General features: G+C 29.1%; 1 protein-coding gene across 1 annotated transcript; it reads right to left on the bottom strand.

Moving 5' to 3' along the window:
- Positions 1-2,902: 2,902 nt before the first annotated feature.
- LOC112722547 (probable LRR receptor-like serine/threonine-protein kinase At1g74360) lies at positions 2,903-7,054 on the bottom strand. The gene is made up of 2 exons (XM_025773611.3): positions 6,611-7,054; positions 2,903-6,491 (listed from the first exon to the last, which is right to left on the bottom strand). Exons 1-2 carry the CDS (start codon positions 6,675-6,677, stop codon positions 3,277-3,279), a joined length of 3,282 nt encoding a protein of 1,093 aa, XP_025629396.1. The 5' UTR covers positions 6,678-7,054; the 3' UTR covers positions 2,903-3,276.
- Between the last annotated feature and the right edge of the window lie 11,795 nt (positions 7,055-18,849).

The raw sequence follows: 18,849 nt of genomic DNA, 5'->3' as shown, positions 1-18,849 counted from the left end.
AATCTTGTCCAAAATATATAATTAAACATCTACAAATTTAGAACATTATCAATCAAACGTAAAATATAATCCAAAACACTAAATTTGAACATCTTCAAAAAAATTCTAAGTCCGACGGAAAAGTCTACCCCGCCAAAGTCTGCTAAAACCCACGGTTTAAGCGGTACGGGTAAGACGGGCTTTTGATGTGTGACGGTCTCAATTTTTCAGTCCGACTTGCCTTTTTAACGGGTTATGCGGATCGATCCAACGAGTTTAGACCTATTTGCCGTCCCTAACATTAACTATGATCCCCCAACAAGTCTTCAACTTTTTATTCATTATGCCTATATATGCATGTCAATAAAGTGTTGTTAAAATTAAAGTTACATCTTTTTTATATTTTAGTAATATTTTTATTAAATAATATTTAAAAGAAAAGCGTTGCTAAATAATAAAAAATATTATTTTAATTTTAGCAATATTTTTAAAATATCATAGCTACCATAATCATATATATATATATATATATATATAAAAGAGAAATATTATATGTTGTATATATTTTTGTTATTTACTTTTAAGTTTTTTTTTAAATAATTTTTATAGAATATATATAATTTTGATATAAATTTATCTATTTTTATTTTTTTAAATAATAATTATTAATGTAATAAGTTAATTAATAAAAACTAAAACTAAAAAATGGTAAACTTTTAGGAAAATGAAATTAATTATACTTTATTCTTAATCTTAGGTTTTTATTATTAGAATTTTAGTTCCGTCATTATTAGTCGTATATATATATTATACACATGATTAATTTAATGACTAATTTTTATTACAGGTATATAATATCAATGGTTAAAACTTAACACACATCATCTAAACATTTTTCCTATACTTCAAAAATGGAATCAAACTCACATTTTTGTAAGAAATAATGTATTTTTTTAACCAAATATGGTAACTATTTTTGTCATGTTTCACATGATTCTGATGTCTTTTATTCTGGAAATGCGTAACTAATAGAAACACTAGTATAGTTTTAGTGGAGAAGCACTTGAGTGGTGACTTTTTTTCTCTTCTAAATAGAGGACAATAATCATGAAATACATGGCAATATATGCCTCTATTATTATTATTCATGACTTGAAATGCACTTAGCCTCTATAAACGTCATCAATTTGCTCTAATCTGATCTGATCCCCTAATTATTTTCTCCACCATCACTACCCTAATTAACCTATATGCAAATGCAACTAACTCTAATGAGTCTAGCTGTCGTTTGTAGAATTTTTGTTAAGTAGTGAATCCATATTTGTTCCTATCCAATTTGATATGGTTTTGCTAATTAAAAAAATGGTAGTAAAAAGAAAATACCAAAAAAAAAAGGAAACAAAAAGGAGTTTGAACTAATAATAAAAATTCATCTAAAATAGTAGACGATCTTATCTATATCTTCAATGTACAAATTAAATGATGATTCTCAGACTAAATTTGCATGCTTGTGTGATCTTGTATATTTTCTTTTGGAGATGGATTCAGCAAGAACAAGCAAACATTAGCTACAGACAATTCATACGAATGTTATATATTGTGGTTTCTACACACAGAAATATGCAACCTCACTCTTGTTGAAAGAACAATAAAAATTAGTCAATAAAAAAATTTATGCATAAAAAAAAAATTATACACCTAAAATATACTTCAAATTTTCATTCTAATACATACATACTCCAAATACATATGTTCCACAATCTTTAAAATAAAAGACAAAAGTATGCTTTTTTTTTTCCCTAATATTTATAATTTTTTTAAAAAATATTCTTAATATTTAATTTTATTTTTAACATTTTTAATTTCTGTTAAATTTACTTTTAGACATCAACTCCGTTTAAAATATTAGAGACAAAATTGAATATGTCATAGAGTAATTTTGATACCGATAAAAAATGTTCAACAATAATTTTGACACGAAAAAAATATTAAGAATAAAATTGAATAAAATTAAATATTAGGAATATTTTTTAAAAAAGTCACAAATATTAGGACACAAAATATATTTTATCCTATAATAATTAAGTACTTTAGTTTTAGATTAAAAAAATTTGTAAATATTATTTTTTTATTGAAATATTTTCGAAACTCTTTTCTATATACAAACTCTCTTTAACTAATCTTTAATAAATAATAGCAGACACTGTCTATTCAAAAATATTACATACATAAACAAAATCAGTTGATACTATATTTATGTGTTAGTATATATATTATTTAGTTTACTTTAATATATATTTAATATTTTAACATATATTTTATACTAATAATTAATTTAGTGGTTAAAATTTTGTATATATCTAATATAGGCCTATTATAGTCATTCATTTTTATTTTTATTTTATTTTGTTATGATTGTATGGGAAATAGTAATAGCAAAAAAAATTGACATTTGTCTGCAGAGTATAATTGATTGCTATTTTTCTTTTGAAATAAGCCTCAAGACGCGGATATATAGGACCAGGTCACACTTTTATAAATTTAATCAGAAATATCATACAATTAACATTTTTATTTTGTATTTGAGTCAATATTAACTATTTTTTTTTTTTATCTTTTTACTAAAAATGTTGCTCTCTAATATTTTCCAAATTTAATTACTAATACTATAAAAATAGTAAAGAATCTTTCAAACTGTAAAGGATGCATTTGATGAAATGAATGGAATTGGATTTGAATGGAGGAAGTTAACAATAACATATATATGGACCTCGTTAAAGAATTTCTGGTGCCTTTTATAATTTTATTCCAGTTATCTTTCACATACTCTGGCATTAACATGTAATGACTGATACCACTAAGATTCATTAGTGCAACAAATGTTGCAATAATGACAAAAATATTGTCTGTATCAACAACTTGGTGAATGAAAAGATACAAAGAAAAAGTATATTGAAAAGGATGTGAAGGAAAATACTACATAAGACACTAAGATCAATAAACCAGCATGTTTTGGTAGTTAGGTTTATTCAACATTAGAATCACTGTGATACAGTGATACCAAACAATTTTGCATGATAAAATGTTATCAAGCAAATGAATTAGCATAACCTGTACTGTACACTATTGATTTCTCTAGGTAACAATTGAAATAAGAAACAAAAGACATCTCTTAATTCTCAGAACAATGTTAAGACAATGAATGAAATTTTCTGCATGAAACATTTTATATCTAAGACTATACTACATCTTAACAGAACACTATGCACATTTTTTTAACTACAAAAATGAGAGAGACTAAACAATGATTCCATGGCTTGAAGGATAACCTTTGGAGTAGTATATCCCAATCAACATATCAAGAACCTCCTTCATATTAGGCCTAACATATGGTGCCTCAGCAGTGCACTTCACACCAATTCTAAGCACTTCACTCATCTCTTCTGCACCACCAACAAGCCCTGACCCCATCACTGAAACCGGTAGGGCCCGGCCAAGCCGTCCGCGTCCGACAACACGCCACGCCCACTCCACCAAGCTCTCTTCACCTCCATCCACTGCTCTTCTCCCTGTGGCCAACTCCATAGCCAGCACTCCAAAACTATACACATCACCTTTTGTTGTAGCCTGCCATGTTTGTCCATATTCTGGTGCAACATAACCAACTGTTCCAGCCACCATTGTACTAACATGGCTATCTCCAACATCAACAACTCTTGCTAATCCAAAATCTGTGACTTTTGCTTTTCCATCTTTTTCCAATAACACATTGCTAGCTTTAACATCTCTATGAACAATTGGCGGATAACATTCATGGTGCAAATAGACTAGTGCTTTTGCAACATCAATTGCAACTTCTAATCTTCTTCTCCATGTAAAACTTGTTCTATCAGTGATTAGATCCTCCAATGTTCCACCTTCTATGTACTCATAAACTAGTATCTTTTCTGAACCATTTAAGCACCATCCATAGAGCGTGACAAGGTTTGGATGAGGCCAACCAAATCCATGACCACTCAGAACCTCCATTTCTGCTCTAAACTCCTTTTCGCCTTCGATTCCTTCTCTTTGAAGCTTCTTCACTGCAACAATTCTTCCATCTTGAAAAACTCCCTTGTAAACCGTTCCGAATCCTCCTTTTCCTATGATCCTGTCCTCTGAGAAGTTTCCAGTGGCCTTCAAGATATCGTCGTGTGTAAAAGCCGTCTTGTTTAACCGGATTACCTTAACTGTGTCTGATAACCATGGTGAGGATGCAGAGCTGCTTGAATCATGAGATTGTTTAGCTTCCCTCAAGAGGTATCCAGGATCTTCCAAGGGACTTTTCCTCAATGCGCAGACTATAATTGTAAGAAGACCAAACACCATGAAAGCCAGTGTTATAGCTGCAAAACCCAAGAACACAGACAACTTTGATTCCTTCTTATGGTATTTGTGCAAGGTTGTGTTCTTATCACCTGTGATGTTGTAAATGAAGTTTGGAAGGACTAATAGAGGGTCACCTAGATATGAATTCATGTCAAATGTAACAAATTGTCCAGTTGATGGAACTACACCAGTTATTAAGGGATTGAATGATATATTGAACTTGTTAAGCTCAGTTAAACTGTTCAGACTTGTTGGAAATTGCCCTGAGAAATTGTTGGAAGAAAAATCAAGATTCTGAAGGCATCTCATGTTTCCAACTTCACTTGGAATTTCACCTGAGAATTTGTTCATGGTGATGTTTAAAACCACAAGTGACATAGTACCCATTGCAGCAGGGAACTTTCCAGAGAAATTGTTGAATCCCAAATGCAGCATGCTGAAATTCACCATTGTTCCAATCACTGAAGGAATCTCTCCATAAAGATTGTTCCCACTCAGCTGAACATAGCCTGATATCTGAGGCTTGCTAAGCGAGGCGCCTGGGGGGCAAAATGGGAAAATGCCATTTCCTGTGAGGAGTTTGTACCAGAGTCCCCTACAATTCTTCCTTGTCAAGATACTATACACAAAGCTGAATGGAGGATAATCTGCCGGCATCCATCTTCTCATTGCAAGGCACTCACTTGAGCCAGAAAGGATTTGCTCACTTTTTCGATTCAATTCGAATGTTGTCATTGCATTCCTTCCAATCTTGGACAACTCAGGAGGCAAATTCCCACTCAGCTTGTTGTTTGCAAGGTTCAACCATAACAAGCTTGTGCAGTTTCCCAACTCCGGTGGGATTTCGCCGCTTAGCGAATTGTCCGCCAGCATTAGCCATAAGAGGGAACTCATTTTGCCAAGGCTTGGTGGGATTGAACCATTCAGATTGTTGTAGGCAAGGTCTAGTGCTTGAAGGTGAGCCATGTTTCCAAATTCGGCCGGAATTGGACCGCTGAACTGGTTGTAGGACAACATCAAGAACTGAAGGCTTGCCATCTGAGTGATCTCAACAGGCAATGGACCTGAAAAGTTGTTGAAGCTTAGATCTAATTGCGAAACTTTTGGCAGTTTAAGGATCCCTGAGGAAATCAATCCTCCAGTGTAGTGATTTGAGTGCAACACAAGAAAGCTCAGTTGCTTAAATTCCCCAAAAATTTCTTGAACTTCCCCACCAAAATTGTTTCTGCTCAAATCCAAAAGAACCAAATTGGCAAGATTCAAAAGATTCTGAGGTATATCTCTTGAGAAGCTATTGTTCCCCAAGTACAATCCTTTTAGGCCTGAGATTGATCCTATCTCAATTGGGATTCCACCAGAGAAATTGTTGCTGGAAAGATTCAGAATTGTTAGATTCTTGCAGTTTGCAACACCCTTTGGCGCCTCGCCAACGAAACCATTCAGCGAAAGGTCTAGTTCCACAAGGCTACAATCCAGGGGAAATGCCTCTGATAAAACATTCCCACTGAGATGATTTTCTGCAACCGAAAACTCCTTCAGCCTGGCGAAACCGTTCCCTAATCCTCCACTCAGATTGTTTGTGCTCAAATCCAAGTTCTGCAGCATAGGACACTGATCAAGCCAGCCACCAATTCCACCAGTCAAGTTATTCCCTGAGACATTGAGAGTAACCAAGGCATTGCAGGCGCCGGCGAAAAGATTCACGCCAATCTCGCCATGAAGCCTATTCACAGACAAGTCCAGAGTCTTCAATGTTCTGAAACCTGTCAAGTTCAACTCACCAGCAAGAATGTTATGTGAGATGTTGAGATGAATGAGCTTCTGGCAATGCCTTAGATCTTCAGGAATGTCACCGAAGAGTGTGTTCTGAGACAGATCAAGGTGTGTCAGCTCAGTTAGCATTGAGAAGTTGTTGAAAATCTCGCCGGTGATTTCGCTGCCCGAGAGGTCTATTCCAACCACCCTATTGGTGGTTCCATTGATGTGGGTGCACCATATTCCTGGCCATTCACATGGACTAGTGCTTCTGTTCCAATACACATAATTTCCATGGTCTTCAAGTGTTTTGCTATCAAGATATGCTTTCAACTCCAAAAGAACTTGTTTATCAGTTTCCAAAGAATCCTCACCAACAATAACTTCAACTGAACAAACAAACAAACAATCATAATTAACTACCTCGGAATAAGTGTCGCACGGAATTCAATAATGAAAACTAATCAAAGATTGAATTATTCTGAACAAAATAAAAGGATGTTGGTACCTGAAAGAAGGACGAAGAGAGAAAGCAATAGGAAGCCACAAAAAGAATATGTTTTCTTCTCTGTCATCTATGTAACTAAACTGTTAATCAATTCTTTTCTTTATTGAGCAGAATAGAATCAGATTGAATCTGCAGAGGGAGGCACAAAACTCAAGAACATGAAGGCATTTGGAGCATGTAGCAGTGTAGAAGAATGGAGCTTATTAGAATAGGATGCTTCCTTTTCGTTCTTTTGGTAAGAGTGTCTGTGAATTGTTGATGGTTGCAATATAATAATTGTAACAAAAAGAGGTTGCATGATGTTTGTTTTTTTGTTTATTTTATTTGTTGGTTGATGAATGTGAAATCAAATTCAGTGCTTTGTAATTGTATGGTTTTTGGTACTTTGGTATATTTAATTCATTTGTTTAGTGAAGAATGAAATGAGAGTCAACAACGGGCAATGGAGCTCTTTCGGTCACGGGGGAATCAGCATTTGGAGGCAAGTAAGGGCAGCCCTTGCTGACCGGACTGGGGAAGATGAAGATTTTCCTTGGATTGTAAGGTTTGACCCACACGGTCACACATACGCTTCATGCAAAAATTCCTTTTTCTTTTAATATTAATATTAAAATATAAAAATATTTATTATATTAGTTTAAACAAATTTTATCATTCATCTATCACAAGTTTAATTATTCTATTATAATATGTTTAATTATTTTAATAATTAATTATTTAGTTTGAAAAATATAAAAATCAATATATATATATAAATATATACACATACGTAATAAATAATTTAGTAATTAATTTTTAATATATATAAAATATTTAAAAAAACAGATAAATAAGTCTTTGATTATTTGTTTTATGGAGAGCACATAAAATCGTGACAAAAATTAATTACATCTCTCAAATTCTCATATTTTCAAAGCAAAAAATATCTATAGATAATTAATTTTAACTAACAATTTATGTATTTCTATGTAAAAGTTTAAAAATCTTTATTTGCATTGAACATTTGAATGTGTGTTGATTAGGAGGTGGTTGTTGGGTGTTGTGTGTGAGAAATTAATCAAAGATTGAACGTGTTAGTAAAGTGGGAATTGAAGAAAATTATACATCACCGTCATCACGGTCTTATGGGTTGGATGCGCTCTATTTTTTTTTTTTTTTTAAATCTTCTTTCCTGTAAATTTCGTAGAAAATTTGACAACCATTTACTGCAACCAGGGTCCACGTTAGTGAAATGTTCATGTTTAATGTGCAAAAGTATTCCATAATCGCGCTGAAAAAGTTCTTGTACTAAGATTTTTTTTCCATGGGAATATATTATTATTTTGAATAAATTGAGAATTTTTAAATTTAATATTATGTATTATAATTTAAAAATTACACTATTGAAATAAATGTATATGAAGAGAGGAAGAGATGACACCATTATATATATATCATTATTCAATAGTTCAGTTTTTTTTTGGCAAAAAAATCTACATATAATTATCAGAATCGAATTGATTAGGCTATTAATTTATTAATTTAATTAGTAAGTCATTGATTAAACTGTTTAAATGATAATTAATAAATATAAATTTAAAAATATAATTTAATTTATATATATTATATATTAAAAAAGAATAAATATAATGAAAAGTAGCTTAGTCAGTCCAATCCAATTTTAAAAATTATATTTATATCGATAGTAAAACTTTAAAAGTATATTTGAGAGGACCAAAATTTTAACATAAAAAATATATAACAATATTTATACAAAAATAAAATTTATAAAAATAACTTTTTTTTAGAATTTGTCACTAAGATAATAATAAATAAATAATTTTATAAAAAATATTTTAAAATATTTTAAAATAATATTCTTTGAATCTTGAATGGTTTGAAATATTCAATAATTAAATCATAATTAATTTTTTTTAGTTAGAATGATAAATATTAACAATTATAATATTTATTAAATATTGAATATATTTTAAAAAAATAATTAAAAAACTAACAAAGAATAAAATAATACCAAATTAATTAGATATAAAAGAATTATTCAATTTCTTAAAGATAATATAAAAAAAATATAATTACTTAAAATTTAATTTAAAATATTAAAATTTTAAAAGTCGTAACTTATAAAAATTCTTTATTAGTCTACATTAATAAAATGAGACCAATATTTAAAGATCATTTTAATATTTTTGTGCAAAAGAATTAAAATAAAACCAATAATACATAAAATAGCATTAAAAAAATAAACTAATTATTATAATAATTATGATAATGAATTTTGTTGTATCAATTACTCTATAAAAACCCATTTTAGTTAGTAGATTAGTCTGACCAATTTAAAAAAAATAGTAAAATAGTTCATTAATCTACCAACTTGAAGAAAAAATAAATAGTCAATTAATCTATTAATTTTAAAAAAATAGTAAAAATAGAAGAGTTTAAGACTTGAACCAAAATACTTAATTAATATGGTATATAAAATTTTTACCAACTGATTCTAATCATATTTTATATAATTTTATTACTAAAAGTTTAATAAAAATTTTGGGAGGTTATGACGTTCTATTGTCTACACTAAATTCTGTCATTGATCTATATATATATATTAAATTTTCACTACAACAATAATAAAATTTTATAATAATTTTAGCAAAATTATAATTACCAATATTTATGAACAACAATTTAATCCACCAAATATTTCTAAACTTTTTACCAAGTTCAGAAACTAGTAACTTTCAATCTAGTCTAACTAATCTCTAAATACTAATCCACTTAGGAATAATTTTAGTTTAACCGCCTGAACGTATCTTTATAAAGATGAAGAAAGAAATGCTTTTTTTTTTTCAAAATTATTTCTCTTATCTTTTTTCTCTTGGTTTTTTCTAATTTTTTACATAATCAGTAATAATATCTTTTTCTTTTTGCAGAAAGATAGACCAGAAAAACAAAATATTCAAATAAACTCAATAATGAAGGAATATTACTAGAAAACTGGATAACATATTTGTTAAATTTGTCAAATAGTAGATAATATAATTCGGTGATGATTAGACTTAGACATAGCAGCTTTAAAAATATATATGTTTTAAAAAATATATATGTTTGTAAGACAAAAAAAAAAAGATAACAAAAAAAATGAACTGAAAATAGATAAAAAAAAATATTAATATAAAAAAATAGATTAAAATCTTTTACAGTTTTAATTATATTTAATAGTAAAATTCTAAATTTGATGTCACGCTATGAAAAAAAAATCTAATTGAAACAAATTTAAAAGCACCAAAATCGGACAAATTATCATTTTTATCTACTAAAATTAAAAGCGCTGACATATCTATCTATAGAAGAAAAAAATTACTATTTGTGCCCATAAAATATGGGTTCTGCATAATAAAATTATTCAAACACTAAAAAATTATTTAAAAATCTTAAATTACCCTTATTTTTATCACTACTTTTCTAATCTCAAATCCCACCATTCAAATTTTTTTTCATCACCACTCTCATCCCCAACTACCACAATCATCGCTGTCATCCAAAATTCGCAAGCTTCCTAGACCGGATAGCTTAAAATGACGCTGCGGCGGAGAGGTGCAGCTTCGCCGTCGTTGCAGTCTAACCTCAACAGCCGCTGCCATCTCTGGAGGCAAGCCTTTGTGATTTTGAACTTCATGTATTCTACAAGTGTAGCATAGTACGAATTTGTGCTGCATCATAAAAATTAGGAATTCAATCAGGAATGCAAATTAAAGTAAATCGATCAATAAAAATGTAAAATTGGATCAGTAGAGCGAGATAGAGGAAGTTTGAGTGGGTGAAGAACAGCATAGCATTGTTGGTGGTGTCTAATTCCTTCTTCTCCATTCCCAAATCTAAAACCCTAGCTTTCACTATTGCCGTTAGTTTCTTACCCTATCGCACTACTTCGCTATTCCCTAAATTTCCCACTCTGCAACCACCAACTCAAAAGATCCGAGAATTTTTAGAACTTGTTCAATTGCTTCTTGGACGGCCTCGGTCCTCCTTCGAACTCGGAATTCTCGGCGTAAGTTGGCCCAAGCTGAGGCGTGCTATAAAAGAGCTGGTCATAGGCATCACTGGAGGAGTTTCACACGGTGGGATAATCGAATTTCCGACAAGAAATGTAGGGAGATACGGAGCGAGGAAGACTAGAGGCGGCGGGTTAGCATCATTATTTCTGGAACATTCGTCGAAGGTACAGAAGGCATTTTGAGTGATGTTGGTAGTTGGGAATGAGAGCAGTGGTGAGGAAGAGTTTGGATGGTGGTAGGATTTGGGATTAGAAAAGTGGTAGTGTGGAGTAAAAGGAGAAGTTAGAGATGAGTTATATTAGAGGGTAATTTGGGAATTTTAAATAATATTTTTGGATTTGGATAGTTTTATTAGCAAAAGTTCATGCTTTATGGATACAAATGGTAATTTTCTTCTTTGCCGAATAGATCAGTGTTTTCAACTTTTGTGGGTAGAAATGGTAGCTTACTCGTATTATAATAAAAAGTAATACTACATATATAAATGTTTTTGACACCAAATTCAATCAAGTTAGTATAAACCTAATAACAAAAAACACCCACGGTTAGAAGTAAAAATGGGCCTATAGTCCAATCAGGGACATTAGAAATAGAATTTGTTATAATAGAATAATAGTACTATCTAGTGAAATATATAGTATTGTGTGAACACCAAAAAAATAACTATTAGTGGTATCTCTGTTTTCTCTTTATTTATTATTATTTTTTTTTGTTTATTATTATTACCAAACACAATTTTTTAGGGTTTAGATACTATTTTATTTTATTATTTTATTTTATTTTAAAATCAATTAGGTTAGATATAAAAGGAATCGGCGGTTGATTAGGTTAGAGGAGACTAAATCACTAAGGACTTAGAATTTAGTCAATTACAGTTTGACATGAATTGAATCTTTGCATGATTAAAGTAGTTGATAAGAAATATTAATCTGAAAAAATAAATATCTCTAAAACCTTAACTGTTCTCTCACACACTTATCACACCAAATTTTCTGCTTGCTTTCTTAATCTTTTTGATTGAATATTTGATGCAATTTGAACTCCAAAACACTCTTTTCTGCTTGTCTGATTAAGAAAATCATTCGACTATTGTGTCTTGGTCCATCGATCCTCGTGGGATCGACCCTCACTCACCTGAGGTATTACTTGGTATGACCCGGTGCACTTTCCGGTTCAGTTGTGGTATTCTAATTCCGCACCACGCACTTGGAGAGCAAATTCTTTGTCTGAGTTAAAGAGTTTGATATTGATGCACGTCGATAATAATGCAAGAAAAGTGGTTCGAAAAGTTGATTATCGGATGCTAGCACCGATGAAAAATGGAGTATTTTGGTTTCGTCTGTTTTGGCTCAATGGCGATGATCATGTGCGGTTCATGTTTGATGTCCACAGGAAGCACAACAGATCCCCAAGACATACCATGGCACCTCTAGAAGTCCTCCAACAGTGACAGCCATTTGATATGCACCTAATTGTTTGACTTGTCGGTCGTCAGGTAACCACCGACCAACAATAGGATATGACACCTAATATACTATCGGAGGGTGGTTGCATCGGCAATAGTTGGGATATGCCGGACCCAATTTCGAAGACATGTCAGCTTGATGGAAAACGATTCATTCCTCTCTGTACCTTGCTGCTGAGCATGAGGAGGCCTAGCATCTAGGAGCTCCTCTACCCACTCTCAAGTCGGGTGTTGGTACCACGACGGAAAGTCACGCAAGTACTCACCCACTGGCTCTCCGTGCATGCGTAACCCTAGGTGGTACGCAGCGTCCTGTAGGGTAATCGTGCACTCTTTCTAAGGTATGTGGAAAGTGTGAGTCTCCGGACGCTAGCGCTCCACGAATGTAGTAATTAGGGAGTTGTCAAAGACAAAGTCTCTGAGCTATACTATGTCGCCAAAGCCAACCTCCCTTAAGTAAGGGAGAATGACATCCGGAGATGCAAGAGTATGACTCACTCGCCTAGGAAGTAGTAGGCGTGGCCTCTGTTAAAGGATAAAAATATTTCAATAACAAATCTATTTCAATTATAAAGAATTTTATTTCGAAATAAAAAGATAAAAATTAATGGTAAACAATTATTTCACATTTCATAATAATTAACTATAAAAATACAATATTTAAAAAATTTATCAAAATCAATGCAACATATTTAAAATTAAAATTAAAAATATAAAATTTAATTTAAATACATACAAAAATGAAATAAATAAATAAATTAAATTATCTAATAATTTTAATTTAATTAATTAATTAATTAACATTTACTAATTTGTACATTCACAATCTAACAAATTCTAATAACATGACAACTAAATTTACATGTATAACAACACTAAATTTATAAAAATACCCTAATTATAATTACATGCTCAATTACTTAAAGGAAAAAAACAACAATACTAACCTCAAAGTTGATCGCTCCCGCAATGTGTCAAGTCGTGTTTAGGCGGTTCATATCTCTGTCTTGTGCATCTACGCAAGATATGACGCCCGAGTATCTCACAAACATCAAGAGAAACATTTGAGAAAGGGAGAAATGAAGGTAATGGACAATAAAAGCGACAACAGAGACTATGAACGAGTTCCTTATATAAACGCATCTAAGCCTTATTATCTCGTTTACAGTGTAAACAAAATAAATGTGTGCATATCTCATTTATATAGTAAACAAGATAAGCTACATATCATAACACGTGTGCAAACGTAATACGTGCAACGACAAACATATCTTATTTCATTTACATTATAAATGAGATTAGTAAGGCAACATAAATCAATAAAAATACTACAAATTATTTAGTTTCGTAAATAAAATATTTATTTAAAAAAGATATTTATTCGTGGCACTCAAATAATATATAATATATAATATATAATAAAATATCAGTTAAATATAATCCACAAAGTGGCATCCAAATCATTTTCCGCAATTACTACAACGATTAAATTAAATCTTTATACATCATTGCCCATAATAAACTATATTCTATTTATCATCAATATACAATAACTTTTTAATATTATTTTTGAATTTAATTTTTATACATTATTAATATAAAATAATTTTATATAAATTCATCAATTGTATATGTGTATACAAAAATATCAAAAGACATAAATTTATTTAATTTGAATGACTATTTTAAATTTTTATACTATTAATCAATAAATCACTTATGTGTTGTTTGGATGAAAAAAATAAAAAAAAATTTTTAAATAAAAAAATAAAAAAAATTATAGTAATATAAAATTATATTAATATCTTTATCATAAAGTAAAATATAAATATTTTATCTATTTATGTTTTATTATATTTTATAAATATTATAAAATATTATAATTTTATATATTTGATTTAAATTATTTATCTAATACATAAAATAAAATGTGAATTTCTATTATAATAATGTATTAAAATTAAGTTTATATTAATAAGTGTTAATAATAATATAACTAAGGATAGTATTAAAAATATAAAAAAATATAGTATTTTTCTTTTTTTTTTGTGATGAAAATAAATTTTTTTTTGTGAGGCTCACACACAAATTTCTTTTTCTTTCTATTTTTTGGATATCCAAACAAAAGAAAATACCAATTTTTATTTATTTTCTTTTCTCTTATGTTTTCTCCAACCAAACATATTGTTAATGTTGGACTAGCTTGCAAGCAGGAATGGATTTAGAGGGAGACGAGTAGTGGTCTCGACCCCTTAAAATTTTAAAAAATTATACTTATATATGAGATATGTGTTTAAAAAAATAAAAAATATTGTATAATTTAATAGTTTTATATGTATTATTTTTTATTATGTGATAGATTTATGTCTCAATTATTTAACTTACAAATATTTTTTACTTAACAATTTAATATCATACCCTTAAATCTTTATACTTTTCAAATTATATTTTATATAATCATCTCTCTATCTATTTTTTTAAAAAATCATTTATTTTTTAATATTAACTTATTTAACATTTAGATTTATTATATAAAATATTAATAATGACTTATGTCACTTTTTGTTTTGTATATTGGATTGATAATGATGTTTTTTTAGATTATGAATTGTTGGGGTGTTAATTTCAAATATGGCATCGTTTAATTTAGACTACATAAATCGGACCCTCTGATTTTTGAGAAATACAAAAATAGGACCATTCGATTTCTAGAATACAAAAATCGGACCTTTCGATTTCTAAAATCGAACCTTTCAATTTTTACTTCTAAAAAAAAAAAATTGAGGTACAAAAATCGGATCCAGTGATTTCTGTACCTTTCACATTTTTGAAAAAATCTAAAAATTACAATGATGAAGAAAATCACCCATCTTACCTCCACCAAAAAAAAAAATTAACCAACTTACATAGTTATGTTTTGATAATCATATTGTGTGTTTTAGATAATTTTTTTTGTATAAAAAATACTTTTTTTTTTCTAAATTTATGTTGTTAAAAAAATTTATAAAATATTCTATAAAAATACAGTGTCTTTCATATAATTAATAATTTATAATTTATTTATAAATATTTTAAAATATTTTAAAAAACTAATTTTCTTTTGTTCATTTTATTTTTTTGCAGGTCAATAACAACAATAATAATCACACAAATGAATCAACTTCAGTTCACCATCAATTATCCTTTTTTCCAATTTTCTTTCTCTGTTTTATACTTTTTCTTTTTTTTTTTTTTTCGTTCTTTTTACTTTCTCATGATACTTCTGCTCATCTTTTTTTTTTTTGAGTAAATACCTTTTCCGATTCTTATTCTTTTTGAAAATTGACAAGCCGCTTCTTAACTTTTGAAAAATGACAAATCGAAAGACTCACTATCCGTACATGGCGCGGCACAGCCCCTGCAAGTGTTTTCGGTACAAACTCATCCTCATCGCCATCGTCGGAAGACTCACTGTCCGCCACATAATCCTCATTCGACTCCTCCTCATCCTCCTCTGCTTCATGCTCCGGAATCGCGACATAAATGGACGGTGGTGCGAGAAGTCGGTTATCCTGCACACAGGTTTCATGTACGGAACCCCCACTACCACCATGACCCACCTCGGAAGCCAGCTCCATTACCTGTTCACACATGATCCTCCCATGAATGTCGAACATCGGTCGCACATGCTTGTCCCTGTGAAGTTGGAATACTCGAAATCGGAAGATTCCATCCATTTTCCATGGGTGCCAACAACCTATACACCACCCTTCCGATTTCCCTCGCTTGTGTGCCACCGAGCTTGGTCAATATCAAACTGTTCAAATCCGACAACGTCAGCGAAACAATATCGGATCCTGACACTCAAATGTCACCCCGTTGTCACCATTTCTCATACGAAAATTGGGATAAAGAAGCACAACTATGAATGGATTGTTACTGGCCATTCATCTTTGTTTCTGAGAGAAAAAGGAGACGGAGAAAGGATATGAAATGTTTGTGAAGAATACCAAGGATTACACATCCTTTTATAGATGCTGAATATATATATATATATATATATATATATATATATATATATATATATATATATATATATATATATATATATATATATATATATATATCGTTTACAGTATAAACGAGATGACGTTTTCACGTATCTCGTTTACAGTGTAAACGAGATATACACGTGTCAATCTGACTTGTCATATCTCGTTTACCCTATAAATGAGATACGTGCAAAATCATCTCGTTTACAGTGTAAACGAGATATGACAAGAGAAAGTAATTCCGTAAATACTGGTAAAAATATTTATTTTGGTAAATATTATATTTATTTTATTTAATAAAATAAAAAATTCTATATTCTGTGTTATTTTATATTATTTTTATTTAATTTTTTTTTGTATTTTATAAAAATGTTTATTAATTTCATAATTTTTTTCTTTTAAAAAATTCTGTTTTTCAAATAGAAAACAATAATTTGTGAAAAACTTAATTAAAATTTAGTTATGAAAATATTTTTTCATCCAGTACTGTTTCACATACACGAATGGAGAAAAATATAACTGTTTTTAACTTAAAAAAGTTTTTTTTAATTAATTAATTTCGAGAAGGATAAAGACAAGTAGAAACAAAGAAGAAAAGATCACGACAATATACAACTCCAATTCCAGAATGCAAGGGTTATATAATCAATGATTAAGACATATCAAAACCTGGGATTAAGACTTATCAAAACCTGGTTATATAGTTAATGATTAATGATTTGACACAGTTCACCAAAAAAGTTAATGATTTGACATCCACATGTTTTTTGTTACATTTATGTCCCTCGGTACTATATAAAACACAAAAACATATTAATTTTAGTTAGTTTAATAGTTAATTTATTAGCCTATTCGAATTTTATTTTATGTGTATATAATAATTTATTAATTAATGATAAATTTTTAAATATAACTTAAATTTATAATAAATTAATTCTTAATTTATTAAATTAAAAAATAGTATATAAAAAAATAAAAATAAATAGTAAATAATTAAAATTTTTTTAATAAATATATTTTGTTCTTTTTAAATTTTAGAAAAAATTTAAAATACTCTTACACTTGATTCAATTTTACTATTAATTTTTTAAATAAATTTTAATTTTATTTTTTTATTCAATTTTTTAATAGTCAAACTTAGTCTGAATAATCCTTTGTTAGGCACAAGAATATTTTATCAAAGAAAAAAAAAATTGAATTATCAAGCAATTATTTTGAATTAATTTTTTAGTGACATTTGGAATATATCCGTTGATTTGTATTAGGATCTTTTAACTTTTAGTATATTAATTCGGATGATGTAGATGTGATCGGAAGCTCAACTAAGTTAAGGCATGTCTGTAACTATGAGGATTAGGATTGGCAGTAGTATACCCCTATTTGTGGGTATTTAACTCTATTCAATTTAGTCGAATAAGAGTGTTAACTTAATTTGTTGTGGGTAGGATTGACTGAGGAATGGATTTGAGTACGGATCGGGTAGGGTGCAGGTTGAGTCTTAATCTTATTCAATTATTCTGTATTTTATATATGTATTTATTATAAAAATATGTTAAAAATAGATATTGAATCAAGACCTCTCACTTAATGCAAAAAGTCTTTATCATTGAACCAAGATCATTAATTGATAATTTAACACTTTTATTTATATAAAAAACAATTCTATTTTAGTGATATATAGATACAACATTATATCGCAATATTTTATTTGTGTTTGTGTTATTAATTTAAGCAAAGACTTTTATGTAGAATTAAATATTTGATGGTTATGTTGTTTATGAGACTATTGTGTTGTTTGTGTGATGATTATGTTATTTGTATTGAATTTTTTATTTACATGCTCATTAGATTATATAATAATATTGCATATTTGTGAAAGTTCGCGAATATTATTGGATATCCGCGAATTGACCGCAGGTAGGATTAGGATTGAGTTGTTCTCAATTTGCAGATAAGATATGGTTGAGTTTTAGTAACAAATTAAACCCACAGGTACAGTTAAAGTTGGGTTAAAATTCTACCTTACCTATTGCCACCCCTAACGAGGATAGTAATACAACTTTAAAATACGAAAACAAAAATGGTTACTTATTGAATTTAGGAATGGTAAAAAAATTTACATAATACTCATGGAAATTATTCGTAATGAAAAGGCTAATAGAGACTCGCAAAATTTTCACAGAATGAGAATCCGTCCATACGAATAAATAGGGATAGGACCGGGGATTAAGATGTACCCGTTCCAGAAAAATTCGTGAAAAAAATTTATTTGAATGTCTTTATATATATAAATTGTGTAAGTTATTCTAATTTATTTTATTTTAATTTATATGTTGAAAATTTTATGTGCATATTATTATGTTAAATTTGTGTTTAAATTATATTTAATTTGATATATTTAATTGAATTGTATAAAATTTTATTATAATTGTGTTAATTTAAAAAAATTAATATCCATAAATATCTGAAAAAAAAATAAACGAAAAACTGTGATAAAAATAGAGTGAAAATAAAAAATATTTTACTAAACAAAAATGAAAAAAAAATCATGTTCTATAGAGACTCATTACTATTTCAAATTGAATAGGGTGAGTGGAGGCTTCGGCCCCCAATTTTTTTAAAAAAAGATTAATAGTAATAAGTTATTAAGTATGATTTAATTTTTTAAAAAATTTATTTAGTATTTAGTTA

Source organism: Arachis hypogaea, chromosome 11 (assembly GCF_003086295.3).
Source record: "Arachis hypogaea cultivar Tifrunner chromosome 11, arahy.Tifrunner.gnm2.J5K5, whole genome shotgun sequence".
Taxonomy (NCBI): Eukaryota; Viridiplantae; Streptophyta; class Magnoliopsida; order Fabales; family Fabaceae; genus Arachis; species Arachis hypogaea.
Note: the sequence above shows the minus strand (reverse complement) of the source record. Positions and strands in the feature narration are given on the sequence as shown.